The sequence below is a fragment of the Rhincodon typus genome, chromosome 1, assembly GCF_021869965.1.
Source record: "Rhincodon typus isolate 14 chromosome 1, sRhiTyp1.1, whole genome shotgun sequence".
Taxonomy (NCBI): Eukaryota; Metazoa; Chordata; class Chondrichthyes; order Orectolobiformes; family Rhincodontidae; genus Rhincodon; species Rhincodon typus.
The window spans coordinates 78,733,631-78,751,318 of record NC_063332.1 but is presented as its reverse complement, the minus strand read 5'-3'; the positions used below and the strand labels follow the sequence as shown (position 1 = coordinate 78,751,318).

At 39.2% G+C, this 17,688-nt stretch overlaps 1 protein-coding gene across 1 annotated transcript in view; it reads right to left on the bottom strand.

Annotated features, from left to right (window-relative positions):
* The window catches only part of LOC109916136 (ubiquitin-protein ligase E3A-like), a 52,917-nt gene that overhangs the window by 14,750 nt on the left and 20,479 nt on the right, over window positions 1–17,688 (bottom strand). The window contains exons 4-6 of the mRNA XM_020515838.2: window positions 8,988–9,132; window positions 7,803–8,008; window positions 3,050–3,214 (exon numbers count right to left, since the gene is read on the bottom strand). Of these exons, the coding sequence (XP_020371427.1) occupies window positions 3,050–3,214; window positions 7,803–8,008; window positions 8,988–9,132 (516 nt within the window). The remainder of the gene's footprint in view (window positions 1–3,049; window positions 3,215–7,802; window positions 8,009–8,987; window positions 9,133–17,688) is intronic.

The window sequence follows — 17,688 nt, the reverse complement described above, 5'->3', positions numbered from 1 at the left end:
AGCATCTGCAGTTCCTACTATCTCTGAAACATCCTTCTGGTAGTGTGGCGACCAGAATTGAACACAATATTCCAAACTAAGGTTCTATAAACTGCAACATTACCTGCCAATTCTTAAACTCAATGCACCAGATGAAGGCAAGCATGCCATATGCCTTGTTGACTACCTCTTCCACCTGCGTTGCCACTTTCAGTGACCTGTGTACCTGTACACCCAGATCCCTCTGCCTATCAGTACTCTTAAGGGTTCTGCCATTTACTGTATATTTTCCATTTGGATTAGACCTTCCAAAATGCATTACCTCACAATTTTTCAGATTAAACTCCATTTGCCACCTCTCTGCCCAAGTCACCAACTGATCTATATCCAGCTGTATCCTTTGATGGTCCTTATCGCAATCCGCAATTCCACCAACCTTTGTGTCATCAGCAAACTTACCAATCAGACCAGTTACATTCTCCTCCAAATCATTTCTATATATTACAAACAGCAAAAGTCCCAACTCTGATCCCTGAGGAACACCACTAGTCACAGCCCTCCATTCAGAAATGCACCCTTCCACTGCTACCCTCTGCCTTCTATGATCGAGCCAGTTTTTACCCATCTTGCAAGATCAGTTCTGACCCAGTGCAACTTTACCTTCTGTCTACAGCACAAAGAGTCCCTTTGGCCCATCATGTCCTATATGTCCTATATCATGTCCTTTGGCCTATATGCAGTGCAGCCACCTAAGTATTCTAATCCCATTTTCCAGCACTTGGCCCATAGCATTGTGTGCCTTGTTATCTCGAGGGCACATCTGACTTTTTAAAATATTTAAATGAGGGGCATTTAAACGGCTATTATAGGCATATGGATGATAGTATAAAGGTAGGGGTGGAGGTTAGATAGACCTTAGGATTAGGGTAAAAGTTTGGCAAAACATCGTGGGCCGAAGGGCCTGTACTGTGCTGTACTGTTCTATGTTCTATGTATCAGCCTGCCATGAGGTAACATTGAGGATTCTTAGACTTTGGCATGCCAATATGACAGCTGCCCTATTGAAAATTTAGGTTAATATACTCCTTACATGTCAGAGGTGATTTAACAGCTATCATTGTGCTTTTCATCCCCATATTAGTCCCAAATATACTTTCAGATATGCTTTTACCCCAACACTTAATACAGCAAACTTTTCATTAACTGACACCTATGGAACCAGGAGTGTACCAGTTGATCAAATTTTCAAGAGGTCCACATAATCAATGTAAAAACACACACCAAGGAATGGACGCATAATGCAGGGGCTATTTACAGCATAAATCACTTAAAAAGTAATGCAACTTCGGCTTAAATAAAACTTAACAGCAGACAGCCTTCTCACTTGCACCCTTGGCTGACTGCTTGGACATTGTGTAGATCATGTGAATACAGTAAACTTCCAGTATTTGAGGTACATAGTTTTAGTCAGTTTATCGAGTGTGCTGGTTCATAAGGTGCCAGTTAAAACAAAGTTTGCTGATTCCCTTTGAAACAATCATGCAGTTTTCCACCGTAACTCACCTTCCTCAACACTCAGTCCTTTAACCTACAAATTAAATGCAAATTAACCCACAAGCTTAGTGTGATATAATTCCAGCACAATTTATTTAGTTGCTGTTTGTAGGTATCTGAAAAACATCTTGGTCCAAACCATGGTTTCCCAAAGAACTTCATATCTACACTTTTAAAGATACATCAATTGCAATATTCATTAGGAGAGAACAACAACAGATTTTTGATATTTCTCTCCTCACATGCTGCTCCATAACAACAAGTAAGTTACTGAACTTACATGACATTTACCCACAATATATACCAGAAAAAGTCAGAATTATTCAGGAGAAGTGAACTTCTGGTCCTGAAAATTGAACTTTACTGATATGATGTCACATTCCTTCAGAGTTTAATTAATGCTGGAGATTACTTTCTTTAAATCTCTCTCTTCCTCTCATAATCCAATCTTTCTTCCCCGATTTTTATTTCACTTTCAATACATGATTAAAATAGAGGCATCTTGGTTTAATCTATACATCAATGAATCCTTAACTTTGATTGGTTGATGGGTTTTGTTGTTACTTGCCTTGCTGACAGATACTCTGTAGGGAGCACTGCACTGGATCAGTCATAAAGAAGCACAATACTGAAGTAAGCTATTCAATCCATCACGCCTATGCCAGCCTTTTGATGCATGTTGAGAGCAATTATGTTCAAAAAATCATGAAAGCTCTGAGCAGTTGTCAGTGTACTGCCATTTGAATTATGTTATTTTGACACCAGCAGCAAAAATGCAGGGCAATAATACATACAAGTTCCATTTAGATCCTTTGTGAAAGTCACAAAATATTAGTCTTGAATTTACAAGCATGCAAATTGAAATTTATTACTGCATACTGGTTAATTGAATAGTATTCAGAACCTGACAACTTTAGCTGGAAATATAATTGTTATTTCATCACAATGGAAAGAATCACATTTAATAATTAACATGCTACCACTTAACCTAACTATGCCAAGTGAAAAGTGGAACACAAGTTATTCAAAGCAAAAAGTGGATTTCATATCATAGTTGTGTGGGTCTACCAAAAGCACATGGGCTGCAGAGGTTCAAGGCGGTAGCTCACCACTACCTTCTCAAGGGCAGCTAGGCACAGGCAATAAATGCTGGCCTACCTGCAATGCCTAACTCCCATGTTAGAATTTTTTTAAAAAAGCACAGAATTTAAAATTGTCCTGTGGCTCTCTTCACTTTGTTCATATTTTTGACAATATACTTCCAGAGCTCTACCAGTACCTTGAAATAGGCTATGAGTTAATGCGCAAAACTATCCTGGGATCGATTGCTCATAAACAAGCAGTCTCTCAATGCTTCTTCAAAGAAGAAATTGAAAATTATGAAAGACAAAAATTGAACTGCGCTTCATCATTCCATCACACTGTTCAAACACAGAATTTCATTAGCTTAGTTCTGACTATTTTGAGTGAGCATAGCTAGGCTTAATTGCTAAGTATAACCAAAGCTCACACTAACCTTTTTATTTTGGTTTGTGACTGGAATGTCAGCACTGTTTTCTTTCAGATTGTGGATAACTGGCACCCCAAAAAGGTCACTGTATGATATTTGAAAGGTGATCATCATATCTTCTTCTAAATTCCCTTCATATTCCAGAATGTCTTTCAAACTTCGATATAGTATCTGCAAAGAATTGGTTTCAAATAGTCAATTTCATGAAGAAACATGAACATATCTTACTTTGAGCTACTGCAAGGACTCCACTACTGGAATGTCCACCAATTCTGGGGTGTGAGCAAAGCAGCAGCATGTCAGGCTGAGCATGCTTTGTGCTGTTATTTGTTACAGATGAAGGGCGCAGCCATTTAAAGAAATTGTGTACCCTGTGTACTGGAGACTGGAATGAAACTGAGCTCTTGGGATCCATTCAGTCTAGTAAAGCCAGTTGAAGCAGAAGGGAAGAGAAAAAGAAAGGGAACAGAAGCTCTAACCAATTGAGGTGCTGTTGTTAATAGTCTTCAGGCACGACAGAAGTCCTGAAGAGCCGAGAAGCAGCAGAAAATCACTGAATCTATGTTGGAGAAAGAGGACCATCCAAATCAGGTGCTTCTAAACAATTATAGCGCTGCTAACTCTGAAGGGTTGGGAGCTCATTAAATTTTAAGAGCCATTTGGTAGCTGAGAGTTGGAGGCTCAAGTAAGCCCACAAGCACTATTTGCTCAATACAGCTCAGCAGATGCATTCAGAGCAACCTGGAACAGAGTCAGCACAGTGAAGTTAGCTGTATGCTAAGACCTGAAATTGTGGCTGTAAGTAGGTGCTGAAGTGCAGCCTTAGGAATCTTTTGGAACCCTATCACAGAAAAAGGATTGAATTAGTGTAATCAATGAGACAGACTGTGTTAGAGGAAATTCAGAGTTTAGGTCTTTGAAAGTGAAGATTTGAAGCTGGAAAAGTTTTAATGAGATTTGGTGACACCCCATGTCACTAACATCTGGGTGAGTTGCTGAGGAATTATGGGATGTGTCATGACCACATCTGCTATACTCTGTAGGGTGTCTGACTGCAGATCATCTGCTGACACATTAGAATCTCATGCTCCAACATTAAGAATTAACATGATGAAATGTATATTGCAGACTGTTTTAGTTCAATAATCTTGCATTGGAAATTTTACATTTTTCTGTTTTAAAAAATAAGTATCATCAGGGCTTCATTTCATTAGTAACCACCTGGGATCACAAACACTGTCTACTTTAGACAAAGTGTTACTGGTCCTTAACTAGATTGTAACATGATTGAGCAGTCTCATCTGTTATGATCAATATGTATTGCATTCTAAACATTGATCCTTAAATGCAACACTAAAAGCGCCGTCGAACTTCACTCAGGGTGACAAAAAGTAACAATTCTTCCTTCATTGCAATGCCACTTCTGAAATTTAATTCATTTCCCTATTGAATGAAGTACATTCATTTTTCTAATTGCAAATGAGAATTGTATGTGTGTTTTATAACCCCGATTTAAATATTTAATTACATATAGGCCCACCTATAAAGACCCTTTCATTTTGTAAATTCTCAAACTCACATTACATAGCGTTCTAAAGAAGGATCAATGGACTTAAAACATTAACCTTGCTCTCTCCAGAGATACTACCAGACCTTCCGAGTTTCTCCAGCAATTTCTGTTTTTGTTGCAAATTTTCAACATCCACAGTTCTTGGTTTTATTACATAAGTTACAATGTATAGAATATATTGCACAGGAACAGGCCAACCAGTCGAAGGTGGCGTTTGTTTTCTTTTTGAGATTTTTGACATTATTCTTCATCTATCAGCGTATCCCTCTACATTACTTCCAACTCATACTTATGTAATCTTCCCCGAGGTTGATCCATACGATTCATCATAACCGCTCACTATAATACGAGATTCATACTGTCAATCTCTTGGTAAAGAACTGTCTGAACTCCACTTTTGGTTTTTTTTGGTGAATCTATATTGATCGCTGGCTATGCTCTTGCCCCACAAGTAGGAACATTCTTTGTCTACTCTATCAAATGTTTCATAATTTTAAAGACCTCGTTTAGACCACTCTTTTCAAAGGGAAACGGATCCAGCATATTCATCCTCTCAAACTGATAGGTCTACCTGAATTCTGAAGGGTCACCAGACCCGAAACTTTAATTCTGATTGCTCTTCACAGATTCTGCCAGACCTGCTGAGCTTTCCAGCAACTTCTGTTTTTGTTGCTGATAGGTCTACCATTGGATTGCTGATGTTGTTTTAGTGCATATTTTTCCCCCATCCAATGCCTCTATCCTCGGTTTCATACATGGCCAGAATTGTACACAAGTGCATCAGGTGGGGTTCAATCTTTTCAATACAAGTCCAAAGATTCCATTCCTGATGATTCCCCTCATCCAGCAAAAAAGAACATGTGACTCCTTACAAAGTGATATAACCAATTCAATAATGTAAAAGTAGTAAATCAAGTGGATAGAAAAGAGAGAATCAGCACACAGCAGGCAGAAGACTTTATTCTGTCAGAATTGCAAACCAAAGAAATGGAACAAGGACCTAGCATTGCAATGTGCAGCTCATATCTTTCAGAAATTTCCTGATACAATTTGCAAAGCAAAATAACATTAGCCATTTTGTTTAAAACAAAAGTAAACCCAAATTAGAACATTGATTTGAAATGTAGAAGGGACGTACCTGACACTGTCTGACACAACCTGCAGTTTCCACAGTCAAACAACTCCAGAGCAGCACTCAACAGAGTTCAAAGTCATAGTTCCCAATAGTTGAAATAACGCTGAATTTGGAGCACCAAGCATGTGCAGAGGAGTTAGGTTCTTGAAGGAATTCTAAATGAGGGCAAGGAAACCGAATTCAATGTGTTTGGAATCAGGGAGCTACTAGATTAGTGATGAGAAGCAGGAGTTGGTATCTGACAAAATGTAAACAGCCAAATTTTCAATGGGTTGAGTTTGAAAAAAGTGGGATGTGGGAGGCCAGAAAACAGAGGTTGTGTGTAGATGCAACAATAGAATAATCAACAGTTTTAGCAGTAATACAGTGAGGCAAGGTGGCTGACAGTAATGGTTCTAAGATAGAAATCAGCTCTCTCAGTAATGGACTGTAGATTGGAAGCTTAACTCTTTGTTACATAAGACCTTAGGGGATGTAAATCATTTTGAAGCCTCAGGCAGGGAGAAAGAAAAAAGATTTTGATAGCTGCTGAGTAAGATGGCATTAGCATTCCCAAAGTTCAGTCAAAATTTTTAAAAATAATATTGTTGACAAGCACACTCCTATAAAATGAGGAATACTTTGAAGTACACGGTTAGCTTTTCTTTTAACTCAAACAAAGTGATAATTGACCGACTGTACATTTGTAAACCACACATGCAAATGAATGCATCTATATCTCATCTGTTTATTTGACATGATCAGTAAGGTGATAGCTCTTTTGAAAATTGTGATCTGGATAGCCTTTGGTTCATTCAGCATAACACGCAACTGTGCAATTGACAGAACATATAATGAATACACATTTAACAATGTTAGAAAGTGAAATGAAAAGTATGCCTTATGAGTGAATGACCTTTACTTTTTTCTAAAAGTATGAACGGAAGAGTGACAACAGCTTTGTCATGCCGGTAGAGGACAAAGTCCAACGGCTCAGGACACGATGAATTTGCCCAGTCTGGTTGAAATAAATATGACTTCAAAACTCATTCAAGAATCCCTTGTTTCAACATGTAATTTAGGTAGATGTATGAGAATTTATCACAATGAGAATAAGACTCTCCCACCTCTTTTGTGAAGATTCACTCCCCTCATTTCTTGGTTCTGTAATGCTCCCTTCTTTTAGGATTCCCCATGGAGCTCACAGTAGTTTATTAAATGGCATCATGTTCTTTAAATAACACCAAGAAACCAAAGCATTTAAATAATTTGTGTAGTATGTATGGCTATGTTGTAGCATATTTGCCTTAGTCATAAGGTACAGAGTTCAAGTTCAACTGCAGGACGTTAGCACAATAAAAACTTTGAAAGTCCAGTAATAATTAAATGCTGCAATGTTGGAAGTGCAATATTTTAGATGAGATATTAAACAGAGGTCCTGACTGCCTTTTTAACTAGACATAGATGATCCATTGTGCTATTTTGAAATGCAGTGGGGTTATCCCTGTTGACATTGCTAATGTATATCCCTCAATCAACTTCACTAAAACAGGTTATCTGGTTATTATCACAATGCTGTTTGGGGGAGTTTGTTGTGCACAAATTAGACGATGGATTTCCTTTGCAACAGTATTTACATTTTTAAAAGTACATCATTATCTACAAAATGGAACACCCAGTGGTCACAGCAGATTCAACACAAATGTCTTTTTTTTGTAAACTGTAAACTTCTAGTTTAGTATACATAATCGACCCAATCCATTACATTGGCATAGTTTACCAAACTCAATTAATTGCCACAGTACCACTTGATTCACTGATGATCTGTGGTTGTTTTTTTAAAAAATGCTGTAATAGCTGAATTTTACTTAAATGAATTGGATGAAAATTACCTCAAGACAGTAATTTATATTAACTTAATAAAAACCGAAAGAACTGCAGATGCTGTAAATCAGGAACAAAAACAGAAGTTGCTGGAAAAGCTCAGCAGGTCTGGCAGCATCTGTGAAGGAAAAAAAAAAAAAGAGTTAACACTTTGGGTCCGGTGACCCTTCCTCAGATCAGTATTAACTTACTGGATGTGAGTCAGCCAGATCTTCTAAAGTTCCTTTCTTGCCCATCAACTTCCTGTAAACCACCATTGGAAAATGGACATCAAGGATGCAGTGATTGTAGATGGCCAGACCAAGCACTATCCCAATTAGTGTGAATTGTCCATCATTCTCAAAAGAGGTAGGATTGAACCAAAATAGTTTTGTTTGGTTATCGTAAGCAAACATTCCTACAAAGAAAAAAAAACTCCTTGTGAGCAACTGAGAAACTTAAGCTGACTAACCACTTACCTAACAATTGGAGCAATGGAAACTTTAACTCATCCACCTTCCTTGGCAGTCTGATGATACTTATTGTCTGCATTATTGGAATACATAATTATCCATTTACAACCAAAACCTATCTAGCAATTTTTGTTTTCCAATCAACCATAATTCAAACTCTTCCTTGTCTACCGGACTCACCCCATTTAAATTTAAAAATACCACCAGAACGGTGGATAATAATTACTCAATGGTGAACATTTGAACAGGGCTTTCTTAGAGCACTGAATTTATCACCATTCGAATCCAGCCAAAAAATAAATAACTGATCTGTCAGACACTTAGTGAAAATGGTTTAAAAAAGTGTTAATCCAATATTTATCACAAAACTGCCTAGAATTGGCAGTAATCTGTAATCACGCTCAGAAAAGGCATCAGAACAACTTTATGAGAAATGAAAGTGAAGGGCCCACACCGATACAAGTAGGTAAGACTGGAAAATTAACATTCAGCCATTTTTTGGGGTTAGGCACAGTACTTCATTTCTTTGCCTATGTTATACTTGATGACAGTGTACAAAAGAGTGTAATTCTATTTTCTGGCAGCAGTATCCTCACTGTCAACATGCATTTTTTGTTTTGAAATATTGTGATAAACTAAATTTCCATTTCAGATAGATAAACCTCTTCCCTATTTACGATCCATGACATGGGAATGTGCAACTAAACTTTTAAACAACATTTCCAACTCTTTCTACAGGACAGTCAATTCAATTTCAAATGATATTTTCTCATGTTCAAGCAATCACAGAATAAAGCAACTATCAAGACAGTAGGTTTTTCATCTTTGTTAAATTTATTTAAAATATTTCATCTGAATGAGATACGGAAAAAGAATCTGCATTCATTCTGGCTATACAACGATATACTGAGGTTGAATAAATACCTATATCTGGGTTAAAAATTTCCTCAACCACCAGCTGAAAGAACTCCTTGGAAACTCCACCTTCATCCACTCCTTGTTCCCCCTCAAACTCCACATAAAGTTGCTTTTTCAAATCCGAAGGATTTTCTGTTGCAATCATTTCCAGCTGAAAAACAACAGAAGCGAAGTATTTTAAACAAGAAAAATAGTCAACGGAAGCAGAAAAGTAACCCATCAACTCATCGTTACTTGAAGAAATATTAGGAACCAAATTCCAGCTGTGTTAACATTTTGTTCTATCCTACACAGTTACATTTTAAAGAAAATTGGAAGTTTGTCCCTACACAGTGAGTAGAATTACACTAGCAAATTGCAATAAGCAAAATCATTATGCTACAATTTGGGCTTAACATTCAGCTTAGATGGTTATTATAGACAAGAGCAAATGTCATTTAATTCACCACAAATAATAGATTCAGTAATCCAAAGATCAGTGTGAAGACAATGAGTATTTGTTCAAATCAGTAATATTCTGTACAATTAATGTGCTTTACTATTTAACATCTATCTTTTACTTTTGGTTTCTTTGAAATAGCAAGCAGTTGATTGCCATGCCTAGGCAGTCAGCAAATCATAACCAGAGCAGAGATAGAAGTTGCAATACGCCAAATATAAAATTAAAGTTCTGAAATTCTTTAAGCTAACTGATGGATCAGAAGTGAGGGCAAAATGGAACACTGTAAATATTAGAATTAAACAAAGAATGCAAAAGGTAATATACCCGCTGTGTGCAACTGAAGCATCCCAGTAGAAAACGCACAAAAATAAACTTAAAATCTTCTAAATGAAAGCTGCTTGCATACATTGAAATCCTATTTAAAGAGGATTTAATTAAATGTACAGGATTACATCACGCATAGCTAAAGATGTCCAAGTTGTCAAATACAGTGACCCTCTCAATCAAAGCCCATTTCATTTATTAACATATTGACTATGGCGTTTACTTGTGAACTCTCCAGCCTGCAATTATTCCCAAGTCATTATTTTCAGAGAAAACACAGTGTAGTGAATGCACAGCAGAAAACTATTGCCACATAATTCTCCCATAAGTCAGGAAGGCCAACCTCAGTGGAAGGCTTCAGGATCTGCAGTTCATAGAAGTTCATAAAATCCCTACAGAAATCACAGAGAAGATCAAAAGCAGTTGATGAGAGGAAGAAAACCAGTACTCCTCAATTCCACCAAAACTGACAACAGCAAACTGAAATGTTAAAGTGGTTGACAGTTTTTAGGCTTAGCATTAACTTAGTACAATCTGAGCAATGCCATCAAGGTTCAATTCCATTTTCAAAAATATTACGCATCTTGTGTATGATTTACACCAGATTTCAAGTATAGCAACAGACAGAAACTTTACTGCACAAACACCGATTTGTTTGAGGTTTTTTTTTATTCATTCACCGGATGAGGGCATCGCTGGCTAGGCAGCATTTATTGCCTATCCCTAATTGCCAGAGTGTAGTTAAGAGTCAACCACATTGCTGTGGCTCTGGAATCACACATAGGCCAGACCAGGTAAGGATGGCAGTTTCCTACCTTAAAGGACATTAGTGAACCAGATGGGTTTTCCAACAATTGGCAATGGATTCACAGTCATCTTTAGACTCTTAATTCCAGATATTTATTGAATTCAAATTCCAAGTGCCGTGGTAAGATTCAAACCCGGGTCCCCAGCATGTTATCTGGGTTTCTGGATTAACAGTCAAGCAATAATACCACTAGGCCATCGCCTCCACTGAATGAGGCAAAACAGTCATATTTCCACATGCTTTACTTCTAGGAATTTTTGTAAAAGTTTATCTTTAAAATCAAGCCTAAATGAGCAGCTGTCTAAAATTAAAGTTTAACTGAAACCATTTTGTTTTGTTATTCAGAGTATAACTCAATTTACCATACTCAACAGATGCTAAGTCAAAATGGTAACAATACATATGGAATCACATTTTTTAAACGTATCAGATATGGATAGTTTTCTCAATTATATGTCACACTTACTGAAATCCAGAGAACGTCGTTGAAGGTTGGCAAGAATCAAAACCAAAGAAACACCATGTTCAAATGCACAGCAGTGTAGGAGTACAGCTAGACTTCCATCAGATAAAACTTTAAAAAAAAAAAAAAAATTCTAGTAGCACACTGGTCTGCTGTTTACTTTGGAAGTGTGGGATGAATCCACTTCTTAGTGGTTGGCTTAATACCACAGGCCCCATTCAGTTTGACTTGTAAATTGGTACAGTAACCAAGAGCACCAACGATGTATCCACCTCTAGTATGAAATTACTAAGTTTACCAGAGAGTGTACTTGCTTACAACCTCCCATAACTGAAATGCATCTTGAAGCCTGTTTAACAAAGATACATTTAGATTTCCTTTCACCTTTCAATTCCTCCTCAAAGCTAATCAATGTACGTTTAAACCCACATTAGGCAGATGCCAGGAACACTACACAAGAACAAACATATTAAAAAGCTAGAACACCAAATTTGAGCAATAGAAACAAAACACAAATTTAACCATAGAGGTCATCCAGTCTGTGAAATATGCATGCATAATGCTAGCTTATACAGGAACTAGCTACTTCCTATTTGTTGAAACACTTTAAAGCAGTGCATCCCAAAGCTGTTTCTGAGCAGGAGGGTGGGTGATAGGAAAATAGCCAGTTAGAGGTGGAACACAAATAAGTTGCTTGGAGATCCACAGTCATTGTTGTCTAAGCGCTTGGAACAACAAAATTTCAGCCCTCAAACCTACTTTAGAAGCCCTGCTTTACGGTTTATTGAAGCAAGGCACAAATGATGGGCTTAATGACTTCCTCTGAGCTGTTTCATTCTACGAAATATTTGAGTTGCTGATTGACTCACTAACAGCAATCCATTCCATATTCTATAACCCTTTGCAGGAGAAAATCTATAATTCTATAGTACTCCCTTGGAATCAACATTTCTAAAACTAATGTTAAACCTACATCAATTATTTACTGATAACAAAGTGAAGTGAAGGACTCTTCTGAAGAAGGGTCCCGACCCGAAATATCAGACCGGTCAGTCTTACTTCTGTGGTGGGCAAATTATTGGAGAGGATTCTGAGAGATAGTATTTATGATTATTTGGAAAAGCACAGTTTGATCAGAAATAGTCAGCATGGCTTTGTGAGGGGCAGGTCCTGCCTCACAAGCCTTATTGAATTATTTAAGGATGTGACAAAACACATCAATGAAGGTAGGTCAGTGGATGTGGTGTATATGGATTTTAGCAAGGCATTCGATAAGGTTCCACATGGTCGGCTCATTCAGAAAGTAAGGAGGCATGGGGTTCAGGGAAATTTGGCTGTCTGGATACAAAACTGGCTGTCCAATAGAAGATAGACGGTGGTAGTAGATGGAAAGTATTCAGCCTGGAGCTCAGTGACCAGTGGTGTTCTGCAGGGATCTGTTCTGGAACCTCTGCTCTTTGTGATCTTTATAAATGACTTGGATGAGGAAGTGGAAGAGTAGGTTAGTAAGTTTGCCAATGACACGAAGGTTGATGGAGTTGTGGACAGTCTGGAGGGCTGTTGTAGGTTGCAACGGGACATTGACAGGATGCAGAGCTGGGCAAAGAAGTGGCAGATGGAATTCAACCCAGAAAAATGTGAAGTGATTCATTTTGGAAGGTCGAATTTGAATGCAGAATACACTGTTAATGGCAGGATTCTTGGCAGCGTGGAGGAACAGGGGGATCTTGGGGTCCACGTCCAAAGATCCCTCAAAGTTGCGACCCAAGTTGATAGGGTTGTAAAGAAGGCGTATGGTGTGTTGGCTTTCATTGGCAGGGGAACTGAGTTTTAGAGCCGTGAGGTTATGCTGCGGCTCTATGAAACTCTGGTTAGACCACACTTGGAATTTTGTGTTCAGTTCTGGTCACCTCATTATAGGAAAGACGTGGAAGCTTTAGGGAGGGCGTAGAGGAGACTTACCAGGATGCTGCCTGGACTGGAGGGCAGGTCTTATGAGGAAAAGTTGAGGGAGCTAGGGCCTTTTTCATTGGAGCGAAGAAAGATGAGAGGTGACTTGATAGCGGTTTACAAGATGAAGAGAGGCATAAGTAGAGTGGATAGTCAGAGACTTTTTCCCAGGGCGGAAATGACTATTACGAGGGGGCATAATTTTAAAGGTGATTGGAGAAAGGTATAGGGGAGATGTCAGAGGTAGGTTCTTCACACAGAGAGTGATGGGTGTGTGGAATGCGCTGCCGGCAGTGGTAGTGGAGTCAGATACTTTAGAGACTTTCAAGCGATTCCTGGATAGGCACATGGAGGATAGTAAAATGTAGGGTGTGCAGGGTAGATTGATCTTAGTAGGATAATAGGTCAGCACAACATCGTGGGCCGCAGGGCCTGTAATGTGCTGTACTGTTCTAATGTTCTATCAGCTTTCCTGTTCCTCTGATGCTGTCTGGCCTGCTGTATTCCTCCAGCTCCACACTTTGTTATCTCTGACTCCAGCATCTGCAGTTCTTGCTATCTCAGTGACTTATCAATTACTTACTGCCAAGTTGTTGAAGATTTCAATTAGGAAACCTGAAAACTTTCCTGCTGGAATGAGAGAAAAACCCTTATATTGCAGATTTTTAAAAAGCCTCAGATAGAAGCAATGCCAGGGTAGAATAATAGGCCAGTAATTGGACTTGTTCATTGCTTTGTGCAGGAGACATAGCTGGGCAATTTTCCATTCTGCTTGGTGGATACCTTACATGTTTTTTGACTAGCTATGTCTATGTATGGTAACACTATATAATTTGATTTATTATTGTCGTCACATGTTCCTAAGTACACCGAAACGTTTTATTTTCCATGCAGTACAGGCAGACCATACCATACAAAGTACATAGGGTAACAGAACAAGGGAGGAATACAATGTTACGACTGCAGAGAAGGTGAAGCAAACATTGTTAGTAATTTTAAAAGACCTGCTGTAGACAGTTTGTAAAGAATCGCCATGCTTTGGTGCCATCCTGAATCCACAAAAAACAAACACTACATTTACTGTACATTTTCCTGATTCCGATCTCTTATTTATAATAGGTCAACCTAACCAATCCTAATTCTTCCATAGATTCAATTACTTACTTTTCAGTTCAATGTCCTTACAGATGACACCAAAATCTGATTTTCATTTTTAAAAAACTCCTTTTGCCACTTGTAATCGGGCTTTAAAAATTTGCTTGCATGCTGTCCTAACTTCCATTCTGCTGGTACAGTAAAAATTTTACCATTTATGATATATTTTGAATTTGTGATCTTTTCCTCTAAAACTAAAATGTAGTGCTTAACTTTTGTCATAGTTGAACTGTGTTTGCTCGTATCTGTCTGCTTCTGTGCAGTTTCTTAAATATTTTGCACTGTTTTCTGGGTGCCAATTTAGAATTATGAGCAAATTTTAAGATTCATCCATACCCATGTTTAAATCATTTACATGTATGAGGAACAAAGTGGTTTGAGCCCAATTCCCTGGGAAACAGCACCAATTACATTTCAGCAACAGAATAGCAGGTAACATCCTAAAAATTAAGTCCCAACCAGGTATAGCTACAACACAGGACTACACGCGTTCCCCAAATGAAGGAAACAGCATGTCAAAGACAGGATTAAGTGATCCCGGAATCAACAGATCACTCTTAAGTGCTGTAAGTCCAGTCACATCCAGTAGTGGTAGTGTATAATCAAACAATATATCCAAGCTTCAACAATGGGGAAAGCCAGCACATCAGTGCATAAGATAATACTGATGCATTTGCATCTATCCAGAGAAATAAGAGCAGACTGGATGACCTATTGCAGACTGCTCCCGAGGTCCCCAGCATGACAGATACTAGTCTTCAGCCAACTCAATTCCCTCCAAGTAATATCAAACAGCAGCTGAGGGAACTGGCTATGGCAAAGGCCCTGAAAATATTTAAGATTAATTAATTAAGTTCCTCGGAGTGACGATCACCAACAACCTGTCCTGGACTTCTCATGTAAATGCAATAGTCAAGAAAGCACAACAATGCCTCTTCCTCCTCAGGCAGCTCTGGAAATTTGGCATGTCCATAACATGCCTCACCAACTTCTATAGATGCACCATTGAAAGCATTCTGTCCAGGTGCATAACAGCCTGGTATGGCAACTGCTGTGCCCAGGACCTAGCCCAGACCATCACAGAAGCCAACCTTCCATCCATGGACTCTATTTACACAGCCTGCTGCCGCAGAACGGCGGTCAACTTCATCTAAGACCCATCGCACCCTGGTAATCACCTCCTACAACCTCTTCCGTCAGGCAGAAGATACAGAAGCCTGAACACACGCACCAGCAGTTTCAGGAACAGCTCCTTTCCGGCCATTATCAGACTGTTGAATGAACTCTAGCCTCAAATAATTTAACCTGCAATGTAACCTGTATGCATCTAAATCTTTTTGATCTTTCCATCCTTTGCTTGCTGTGATCTGCCTGTACTGCTTGTAAACAAAGCTTTTCACTATTTCAGTAGATGTGACAATAAAATCAAAATCAAATCATTTTGGCAATAGCACTGAAGACTTGTGCTCCAGATCCATAGATCCACAGAATCCACTGAATCCACTGAATCCCTACAGTGTGGAAACAGGCTCTTCGGCCCAACGGCCCAACAAGTCCACACAGACCCTCAGAGCATGCCACCCAGGCCCATTCCCCAAACCTACCTAATCTACACATCCCTGAACACTATGGGCAGTTTAGCATGGCCAGTCCACCTCACCTGCACATCTTTGGACTGTGGGAGGAAACCGGAGCACCCGGAGGAAACCCACGCAGACACAGGGAGAACGTGCAAACTCCACATAAACAGCTGCCCAAGGGGGAAAATCGAATTTGGGCCCCTGGTGCTGTGAGGCAGCAGTGCTAACCACTGAGCCATCGCGCCACCCCTATACATGGTCTGAGCCAAGCTGTTCTGGTACAACTATAACACTGGTATCCATCAGGCAGAGTTAGATTGCCCAGGTGTGTCCTTTGGACAAAAAACATAACTAGTCCTACCTGGCTATTACTCGCCTACCCCGCACTCTGCCTATTGTTTCCTGCACTCTTCATTGAGCCTGGCTTGGTTTGTCAGCTTGATAGTATGATAAAGTGGGGAATATGCCAGGCCCTGAGGTTCCAGATTGTGGTTGAATACAATTATGCTGATGGCACTTCATGGAAACAGAAAACAGGAACAGGAATAAGCCATTATGCCGATAGAGCCCAGTCTATCATTCAACATGATTCAACTCATCAAGAAAGCGACGGAGTGATCGTTAACAACACTATCAAGTAGCATGCACTTAATGTTCAGTTTGGCTTCTGCCTCACCTCCTCACTTCATTCATGCCATTGTCCAAACATGGACAAAAGAGCCGAACTTGAGAGGAGGTCCGAATCACTGCATTTGATATCAATGTAGCAACTGACTGAATTAAGGAGCCCCAGCAATACAGGTATCCCAGCAATACATGATTCCCCAGACTGGAAAAGGGCAAATTCTATGGATCTAAAAGTTGAATTAGTGCACACTGATTGGAAACATATTCTGGTGGATAAACAGTGGATGAAGATTGGGAGGATTTCAAAAGAGAGATGAACAGGGTGCAAGCTAGGTACATAACCGTGAAAAATAAATACCAGGTATCCAAAGCTAGAGTACCCTGGGTGACTAAGGATACTGATGAGAAAATAAGGAAGAGAAAGGAGGTATATGATGCATACTGGAATAATAATAGCAATAGAAATCAGGAACTGTATCTCAAATGCAGGAGAGAGGCAAAGCCTGGAACGCTAAGAGGAAGCAGGAGGAAAGGATGGCAGGCTCCGCTAAAACAAATAGTAAAATGTTCTTCAAACATATTAGTAGTAAAAGATTAGTGAAGGATAGAGTGGGGCTAAAGAAGAACAAGCAGGGTAAGATAAGCTGCTCACTGAAGCAAATTATATGGCAAAGATACTAAATTAGTGCTTTGCTTCTATTTTTAACAAATGAGAAAATGTTGACAATGGCCTTGCTCAAAATGTGGGTGCTGAGCAACAGAGCAGTATAGTGATCAATAAAGAAGAGGTGGTTAAAAAGGCTGGTAGCACTCCAGGTAGAGAAGTCACCTGGCCTGGATAGGATGCATTCTAGATTGCTGAGGGGAGCAAGGGAGCAAATTGCGGAGGCCTTGAAAGAAAAATTTCCAGGCCTTTCTGAACACAGGATTAGTCGTAGGAGACTGGAGGAATACAAATGTAATGCCATTGTTTAAGAAAGGGGCAAAGGGTAACCCAGGAAACTACCAACCTGTCAGCTTAACGTCAGTGGGAAAACTACAGGTTAAGGTAAACATACACTTAGAGAAAAATAAATAGTTAATTCTAGACAGTTACCATAGCTTTGTCAAGGATAGGCCATGTCTGACAAATTTGATTCAGTTCTTTTATGAGACGACACAGGCAGTGGATGAAGATAGTCTAAATATATAACATCACCAGCACTATCAGAAAGCATTTGATTCTGTGCCAAGTGGCAGGTTGTTTGGCAACTTGGAAATCTTTGGGATGGATGGGTCTTTGGCAGCATGGATTAGATTTTGGCTAAAAGAAAGGAAACAGAGGATAGGTGGAGATAACAAGGTGTAGAGCTGGATGA